The sequence below is a fragment of the Simochromis diagramma genome, unplaced genomic scaffold, assembly GCF_900408965.1.
Source record: "Simochromis diagramma unplaced genomic scaffold, fSimDia1.1 OVJJ01000481.1, whole genome shotgun sequence".
NCBI lineage: Eukaryota > Metazoa > Chordata > Actinopteri > Cichliformes > Cichlidae > Simochromis > Simochromis diagramma.
Genome location: NW_024386898.1, coordinates 969,689 through 979,140, shown reverse-complemented (window position 1 = coordinate 979,140; position 9,452 = coordinate 969,689). Strand labels below are relative to the sequence as shown.

Here is a 9,452-nt window from a genome sequence, read left to right as displayed (position 1 = left end):
AAACTCATTCATCCCGATTACCTGGCTGACAAATGAACCACCTAAGATGAGTGTGTCATCTCTCACCAGAGCAATCATTCCTCCACAAATAAACCGATCAACACCTGTTTGGGAAACACTTCAAAGTTAAATCCACTGTCACTTTGGGGGTTTGCGGCTTTTGACATGCAGTTGCGGTGTACCCTACAGCTCATGTACAAACACACACACACTGACTGCAGACTACACAGACTTTTACTACAAGCACAGTAGGTATGGGTGGCTCTAATGAGCCCGAGGCCATTTAGCTCTTAATGTCTGCTGTAAATGTCCTTCATGTCATTATGGTAAAAGTTGTCCTAATTCAGGCACTCATGATTTCAGTTTACAAAAAAAACAAAAACACTCATCTTTTGATTAAGCTGATCTTTTAAGTTTTCCTTCTTTTCTGTCATGCATGTACTGTTACAGCGGTGAATGCTTATATTATATTCAGTATTATTTTTAAAAAAGTCAAGCGTTCTCAGACAGCTTTTTCTACATTTAGCTCCTACAGACCTCTGGCTGTGAGGACAGCAGCCTAATCCATCTGCCTGTTCAAGCCTTTTGTTTGCCAGGGGCAGCAAATCAGAAGAAAGCTGGTTTAAGAGGAGAGTGGCCTTAAAGAAAGATGCACTAAATCAGCTTAGACAGTGGGTGATTCAGGGGCTGTAGCAAGGCTGAGGATGAGATAATAAAGCACGCAAAGCTACTCTAGAAGAGAATTTGGAGTTGGAAATGAGAATGAATCGGCCCCTTTAATAAAACCATTTCCTTGTGAGTGATGCGTAAACACACTGAGAAATAAAACGCTGTTTCTCAACAGAGTGTGGACTGCAGGATATAAGGTAGATCTGAGGGTATGAATGCCCTCAGGGGACACGGGGGAAATAGTAGGATACTGTGCCATCACATTGCTTCGGTTGAGTTAAGGACACTTCAATGTTTCCAGATGTTGTTGTGCATCTCTTGTCTCGCTATTTTACTGACTGCAGATTTCATGAGCTGGGCATCTTTTAAAAAAACACATGCATTGTTCCAGTTTGGTTTGAGTGATTGTTAAAACACTCCTAACAGGACCTGGAAATAAATACTCTTTGCAGCAGGGATGAAACTTAAAATAATTTATTAACACTGGTTGCACATACAATTTATTAAGATGGATAAGACCATAACATACAAAAAAATAAACAAATAAATACTCCCAGTCTCCCCATGGAATTCAAGTATTGGTTGAGGTGAAATGGAAACAGTCTTCAGAGCCTGTCACACCAGTACTCTGATGTTTCAGTGTAAGAGGGCACGTCGATGTGGAAGACCTGTGGGTCAGACGGAGGAGTCTGAGGAGGGCTGTTGACCCCCGAATCGCTGTCGTGCTCAGATTGGTTCAGCTCTGCAGCTGCACTTTTCACTTCCAGCTTCTGGCCTGGAAGTGATTCAGGCGGGGGCGGGGCCTCGGCTTTTGGCGTGATGTTTTGCAAGTGCACCACCTCGCTGTGCTCTTGCGCGCACGGCAGAAGTACCAAAATATCCTTGCGAAATTTGGAGCTCATGCCGAAGTAGATGAGCGGGTTGTAAAAACTGGCAGACTTGGCAAAGAGGCGGGTGATGATACTGGTTGTGCTTGGCACGTGGAAGCCCCAGGCTGACCACATAGACACCACTGCATATGGTGACCAGGCCAGGATGAAAGCAGTGCAGATTACAATGGAAATCTGAAAAGAGACATAAGGAAACTATTGTCAGCACTTGAGTAACGTGAGAGGAGGTTTATGACCGAGCGGGCGCTTTTAAGTAGACCTTTTAAGAGTCCCTTTTTACATTTCTAATCAAGCCTTTCAATAAACCCTCCACAACTAGACTCGACTATTTTCCTTTTGTCCTACCCTTGTGACGTCCCGCTCCATTTTCCTTTGGCGGGCGGTGAGGTAACCGTCAGCTGACATAGCATTCGTGGTTTTCACTGTGTTGATAATGGAGATGTAGGAGAAGAGCATGATCATCACCGGGATGAAAAAGCAGAAGATCAGGATGGATATGATGTAGGACTTGTAAATAGTGGAGTAATTGGCTTTGGACCAGTCCACTTCACAAGTTCCATAACCTCGATCTAAGAAACACAAGATACAAGGTCAGATCACGGCTCTGTTGTCAAGTTGCATGAAGCACCGTTAAGTCCGATGCATAAAACAGACCTGTGTAGCTGCCCCAGCCCAGGAGTGGAGCAACAGACCAAAAAATCCCTCCAGTCCAAATGCAGATTAGTGACACAGCAATCGTGTTGATGCTGATACAATGAGCTGCGAGAAGACAGAGCAAGGACAAGTGACATGAGTACAGCCTGCTATTCTCACACCGTGGAACTGACTGCAGGATTGTTTGCAGTTTAAAAACAGTTTAAAGGTCATGATTTTGGCAACAGAAAAAGTTAGATGCAGAATTTTTGACTTGCTATGAATTTTTGTTAAACAATGAAGTCTTTTGTTTTTTAACAGCCTTTGCTGACATCTGCGACTGAAAAGGGCCTCTGTTGATAAAGTGTTCAAAGGACGAAAATAATAGTTTGTTCTATTTCCAGGCAACGAGCAAACGTCTAATTTAAATATCCCATATTATACGTGCAGAGCAGTTTTCAAGGATTTCAGTGATTTTAATACTGAGCTGTATTTTGCGTATTATCTGCACTGGTTTACCTGCACATTTCACTCTCCTAACTCATTTGCACACAAAAACACATGCAGTGGGTTTTTTCAGATTTAGATTTAGTATAAGAGCGAAGGTTTTAGCAAACGCAGCTGGTGCCACACCACATTTACCACTAATGTCCATAGTTTAACGGCAAATGTAAAAACACTCAGGTTAACATGAGCAGCCACAAACAATAAAATCCTTTATCCCTCGCCGACAGCAGAAGCAGTTGCTCAACTAAATTTCCAGCATAATTAAGGCATTTTTTAACATCAGTTGCAACCCCCAAAATAGCAAATCTCACTTCAAAATAAGTTAATAATGTCTTTGAGAAATAAAAATGAAACTGCTGGAGACGAGTGGTCGTTATTTCCACAGCTGAAGCCTGTAATGAGCTTTCATTAGCACTAAAAACACCACACTCTCCTGTCAGATAAGAGACTGCTGCTGGAATGCGAGGAAGGCCAAAAGGCTGGGCTAAAGCTGTAAACCTTTGTTTGGATGGCATCCCTTTATGTATCTGGTGATGCTGATCACCGTCAAGGTGTTGATGCTCGCGAGGCCGAAGAGCAGCGTGAAGAAGCCGTCCACCTGGATGGAAAGAGAGAGAGAAACATGGACTGGTAGTTCCTGATGTCACATCTTCAAAATATCTGTGAGTGGTCAGTGACGCCTCGGGGCAGAGAGCCAGTGCCTGTCTAATGTCAGACCTTTGTCTGCCGAGTTTGCTTTAGATTTTATCAGATAGAGATGCTTTAGATAAAGAGCTCTTCCTCCCTTTTGGTCAATATGCTCCAGACACGGAGCCTTTCCTCTGATGTAAGCTGTACAGGTTCAATAAGAGGATATTAAAATGGAAAATCTTTACTGCGTCTGCTAATTTGTAGATATTAACTTATATCACAGGAAAATTTGATTTGACTCTCAAATATGGCAACACATGGAGCTTTGTTGCAGTCAGCCCAATGTTTGGGAATCTTTTAATCACAGCTCTTCTTAAAGGAAATTATGCTACTGTGTTTCAGTCTGGCCCCAACTATGTAACACCCAGCTCCTGCTGTGCCATTTCCAGGTGATGGGGATCAGTTGAGGTCTCTTACTGATTACTTTCTTGATCTTCCTTAAATGTAATCCTATTACTTCCAAGCATCACGTTTTTTCACCCTCATTTGGCAGAAAACTATCTTACTAACATTGGTATGGTTTTTATTAAGCGTTAATCTTATGTTTCATTTTAGTTCTTATAAAATTTCAGGACCCTTTGCAATAAAAATAGTGGTTTAGTGCAGTTTAGTGCAACTAATCTGTCTTTTATTTGGCTCTCAAGAAGGTGATGTAAACTTTCATAGACCTTTTACACTGCTGCATCATTTCTTCCTCTGAACTTTCCTTCTGTAATGTCACATGATCCTGAGAGGCTCTTTCATATCTAATAATGTCCTGCCCCACCGAGTGTGAAACACGGGGATGAGGCCCAGCTTGCAGCTCGCTCATGTCCCATCACGCTCCATGCAGTAATGTGCTTCTCACATGCCTGTCTCCTTCACCTTTCTATTCTTTTTCTCCCCTATTTCTGTCACTTTTTACCTGATCCCCTTATTTACGTCTGAGGCTCCCTGCCTTAGCCCACTTCTCTTGGGGGAAGGTGAAATAAGAGAGGTGGGGTACTTCCCTTCCCAATATTTCTCTTTCATCGGAGATTGGATGACTGAGAGATGAGATCAACTCTGTGACTGTAGGGAAGCCTAAGAGCAGCAGAGCTTGAGTTACAGTATATCTTTCACTTAGATTTTTAAAGTTTACGTTCTCCAGACTAAAATATATTCTGGTTACATCGGCTTGTTTTTGTATGACTCCTCAGAGACTTCACTCGCTGCAGCACGGAAATCACAATTTCTACCACGCCTGGCTTCGAGCAAGAAAATATCCTGGATGAATTCCAAGCTAAAGTATGACAAATATTTCTTTTCAAGCTGAGGCTGTAGGAAGAGAAAAACACAGAAATGAATGGTTAAATATAAGATCCTGCAATATAAGTGCATGTAGATATAAAATTCAACAAATAGCCACCAAAGCAGCTCTTAACCGTTCACTGTTTGGTTGTTGACAGGTGCCCTACTGCTAGAAGAAAGGCCTCCACAAAGGTAATCTTATCACGATTTAACCTCCAGCCCACATGTCTACTAGAATAATCCCTTTCACGTACACACACCCACACGCATATACACCTTACTGTTACACTTCCACAGATTCTTTTAATGTACTTTATTAACTGAGGGCTGGCCAAAGACAGCAGATGCACACGGATGGTTTTTTGGTGACTCTGCACAGTCATAGCTCCTGCGACTTGTTGTTCCAAATGTCAGTATTTTGAAGTCTTGTTCGAGTTTGGCTTTTACCTGGCAGGTCCAGATCCAGGTGATCAAATATCCATCATCCTTGAAGATATTGAATATTTCTAGGATTCCCCGGGAGTAGCCGAATATTGAAATGCTGGCATCAGAGATTGCGAGGTTTAAGGTGAGCAAATCGGTTGATTGAAGTGTGGCCCGCTGCCTGTACAGGACAAACATCACTAAACTGTTTCCAAACCAGGACAGCCATCCTGCAGGGAGGGAAGCACACAGAATATTCAGGGGATACCTAATTAACCACATAGCATAGGATACTAAATCTTATGGTAGCATATGACATTGTATGGTGTTTTATTTTATTATATTTTATCATATTGTATCATATGTAGTAGTATAGTACTATTAGATAATATGTTACATACAGTATAGGAACATGTACGTATGTATCATTGCTGTTAGTTCTGGATCTCATCCTGAAGTGACTCCAATAGTGTGAATAACCTGTGAAGTTCAGAGTTAAACCCTTTTACTCTGTAGTCAGATAACAAGCCAACAGGGTCCCTTTCTTTTTATATCTCAGACTCTGTGTTACACAAAATCTCTCGACTATCTTAGCTGGCACGGTCCAAACCAAACTGTGGGTGTCAGCTGTGGACTGGCCTTTGGAAACAAGAGTCTTTTTTGTTCTTGACACTTGAATAATGCGTGACTCTTTCATGCGAATGTAGGAAATACAGTATATCAAGCAATACTGACACAGTAGCATAACGTACAATCCAAGTAAACATATTTCATCTGCAAACAATACACATAATGCAAAAAATAAACATTGCATTCTAGCGTATGGTGGTTTACTTACCCAGCACTAACAGGTAGACTCCAATGATGGTCTGTCCTTGATCAGACAGAGGAGGGTCTGTATGCAGGGTGCTCAGGTTATTATTCCTCCATGGAATATTCACCACCTTCAGAGTGAAAGCCTTCAGCGTCAGCTCCATGGCCTGAATTTCGATGCCTATGCATGAATTCTTTCTGTCCTCTTCAAAATCCCTGCTCTCCTCTGCTTTCAGTAGACACGGCAGTGACACACGAGCAGGGATGACCGGTCAGTTCATTTTAAATCCAGCTTAGACACAGTCACTAATACCTCACTATTAACTGTCCAAATGACTGCAGCTGTAATCCTATCTACTGCTTAACAACTAAGAAGATAGAGGTTTTGGGTGGAAATTTGAGGCAACAGGGAAAGGTTCAGTGGGTTATAGTCTAATTTTCAGAGTGGCTTCGTAAAGCTTAAAGACAAAGGTCTCGTCTCAAGCAAAGCTATCTTAAAGCCCTCAGCAGAGATCAAAGCAGTGCTGAACAATTTCAAACGCCATCTTGTGCATTTTCTTTAAATTGTCTCCTGCAGGTTTGTGTGAATGCCAAACAGGAATTAATGACTGCAGCTTTTCAGTTGGGCAATAGCACAGAATTGGTATTAAAATTTCAATATATTACTATTAATAATGTTCTGAAAAATATAAATAAGAAATGTATTTACTAGGGGTGCAACGATACTCGTATCGATATTGAACCATTCGATACAGTGCTTTCGGTTCGGTACACATATGTATCAAACAATACAAAATTTGTAATTTATTTTATCAACTTTCCTTCTGACGATGCTGTCTGTGTTGAGCGCTCAGTGAGCGCTCAGTGAGCGCTCAACACCTCATTCAGATCTGGCGTTTGGAATTATTTTGGTTTTCATGTGACGTATGACCCTGAAGGTAAGCGCATCATGGACTAAAGTAAAACAGTATGTTGGATGTGCCACGCAATGCTCAATTACATGGGTTAACGTGTTGGCCGTCTAGCCCCACGCACGGAGATTTGCCGTGTTGTGGCGTTAACGTCATTTCAACGACGTGGGAACACAACGAATATGACTGCACATTTACGCCGACATCATCCTAGTGCAAAGACAAGTGGAAGCAGACAAAAACAACAAGCATGCATGCTACAAACTTTACCCGAGTCATTTAGACACCCGTTAGCACATGATTCTCCTTATGGGGACCTGATATGTTTAATATTGTGGCGAGCTCAGACAAGGTGGAGACGGAGGTGTCGTTTGGTCTTGCTTCCCGTGAGCTAGCCTGGGAGCACAGCCGTTTATTGACATCTGCAGAAGAACACTGCCGCTAGCTAACTGCTCAGCGCGGCAACCGCCCACAGCAACACCAACAACAACACACAAGGGCGTCCTCTGACCCCGGAAGGACACATCGTCGCAGCGAGAGGGCTGTCACCCGTCACTATGGCAACATCAACAAAACATAACTGTACCCACAGAACCCCGAACAGCCCTGAACCCGCCTACATACCCCCAACTAAGTGTCAGGTCGTCCCCGACGACCCATTACCCCACCAGCAAAGTCCTGCACATTGTCAGGTGCCTTCTTTTGGCGCAACTGGCGGTCACGACAGGCGGGGGAAAAGTCACTTCAGGTCAGACCATGGTGCCACCTCATCCCACTTCCTGACACCAATGTGGCTAGCTCCGACAAGGAGGAGACAGAGGTTCGTTTGGTCTTGCTTCCCGTGAGCTAGCCTGGGAGCACAGCCGTTTATTGACATCTGCAGAAGAACACTGCCGCTAGCTAACTGCTCAGCGCGGCAACAGCACAGCAACAATAACAACAACAACAACACACAGGGCGCCCTCTGACCCCGGAAGGACACACCGTCGCAGCGAGAGGGCGTCACCCGTCACTATGGCAACATAAACAAAACATAACTGTACAAACAGAACCCCGAACACCCCTGACCCGCCACATAGCCCCCACCTAAGGGGTCAGTCGTCCCCGACGACCCCATTACCCCACACAAAGTCCTGCAAATGTCCAGGTACCTTCTTTTGGCGCACCGGCCGGTCACGACCGGCAGGGGAAAAGTCACTCGGGTCAGAACATGGGGTGCCACCATCATCCCACTTCTGACACCAATGTGGCGAGCTCAGACAAGGAGGAGACGGAGGTGTCGTTTGGTATTGCTTCCCGTGAGCTAGCCAGGGAGCACAGCCGTTTATTGACATCTGCAGAAGAACACTGCCGCTAGCTAACTGCTCAGCGCGGCAACCGCACAGCAACAACAACAACACACAGGGCGCCCTCTGACCCCGGAAGGACACACCGTCGCAGCGAGAGGGCGTCACCCGTCACTATGGCAACATAAACAAAACATAACTGTACAAACAGAACCCCGAACAGCCCTGACCCACTACAATATGCTGCTGAGAATATAGCCCAGAAGAAGCGTATAGTATAGCTTTTATTTTGGAAAGAGACATTTCTCTGTAATAAACTCTCTTTTCCAAAGATGAGTGATTCCTCAATCAGATACAGGGCTTGCAAAATCGCTAGCCCGACGTCCCGGGGCTAGCGATTTTTCCAGTCGGGCTACCAAAATCTATCTCTGCCCTGCACATCGGGCTATTGTAGGAAGGAAAAATAAATGCTTTTGCATTCTTTCGGAAATGTAGCTGGGTAATTATGTCATTGGCATCGACGAGCCACTGTCAATATGTGACATATTGAAATCGCGTTTGAATTTGCGTTTGTTTTTTGCTTTCACTTTGCAATCGCGCGAACTGTGTATAGAGAGCAACAGCACTGATTGGTGAGTGATGATAATTTGCGCACCAATTCCTCTGACATCGTCTTATCAATCGTTAGCTTACTATGCAAACATGGCAAGTGAAATCTCCCGCAGCAAGCTTAAACATGTGAGAGGTTGATCGCGCAGGGAATCGCTGAGCGTTATGTGTGTGTGTGTGTGTGTGTGTGTAAAGCAGCAGGATATATATTTTAGTTCTGCTGAGCCAAATAAGACAGGTCAGGGTGAAGAAGTGACAGCCAAAGAAAAGCTTACCACAAAATGCAAAAGTTATGACAAATCAGACTATAAGGCAAAAATGAAAGTGCAGCTTTATGGTTTCATGGACAAACGAATTTCTGTGGCTGCAATATGACGAGCTATATAACCGGGGCTGCACAGAAGTGGTCCGCAGGTGCGCATTCGCTGTCAAAATAAAAAAAAAAAACGCGCACAAGATATGAAGTTCCAACGCGTGTTTGCGTACATAATATTTGCAGGAGGAGGACAGACATTTGTTTAGAACTCTTAAAGATGTCGAAGAAGCAAGCTCCTTTAAGCAATTTGGTGTTCCTCCACCTCCAAACAAATGTCAGAAGGAGTCTGAACCACAAAAGAAGCACGTATTCTTGGAAAAGTGGTTGCAGGAGGTGAGCTGGCTTCAAACAAATGATGAACGCACAGAGATGTGGTGCAGAATGTGCCGTGAAAATCCCACTCTAGCGGACAAAAACAGTGCTTTTTATATGGACG

The 9,452-nt window shown here is 43.8% G+C and overlaps 1 protein-coding gene across 1 annotated transcript; it reads right to left on the bottom strand.

The window, feature by feature from the left end:
- Positions 1 to 548: 548 nt before the first annotated feature.
- LOC120735179 (visual pigment-like receptor peropsin) lies at positions 549 to 6,587 on the bottom strand. Its single transcript, XM_040034362.1, has 6 exons — positions 5,920 to 6,587; positions 5,106 to 5,311; positions 3,198 to 3,297; positions 2,214 to 2,318; positions 1,905 to 2,128; positions 549 to 1,733 (listed from the first exon to the last, which is right to left on the bottom strand). The coding sequence occupies exons 1-6, from the start codon at positions 6,056 to 6,058 to the stop codon at positions 1,275 to 1,277; spliced, it is 1,233 nt and encodes a 410-aa protein (XP_039890296.1). The 5' UTR covers positions 6,059 to 6,587; the 3' UTR covers positions 549 to 1,274.
- Positions 6,588 to 9,452: the final 2,865 nt, after the last annotated feature.

Coding starts and splice junctions, on each gene's coding strand:
- LOC120735179 (XM_040034362.1), bottom strand. CDS start 6,058: ATGGAGCTGACGCTGAAGGCTTTCACTCTGAAGGTGGTGAATATTCCA. Junction 3,298..5,105: donor CCTGGATCTGGACCTGCCAG/GTAAAAGCCAAA, acceptor CTTTCCATCCAG/GTGGACGGCTTCTTCACGCT. Junction 1,734..1,904: donor TGGAGCGGGACGTCACAAGG/GTAGGACAAAAG, acceptor GTCTCTTTTCAG/ATTTCCATTGTAATCTGCAC.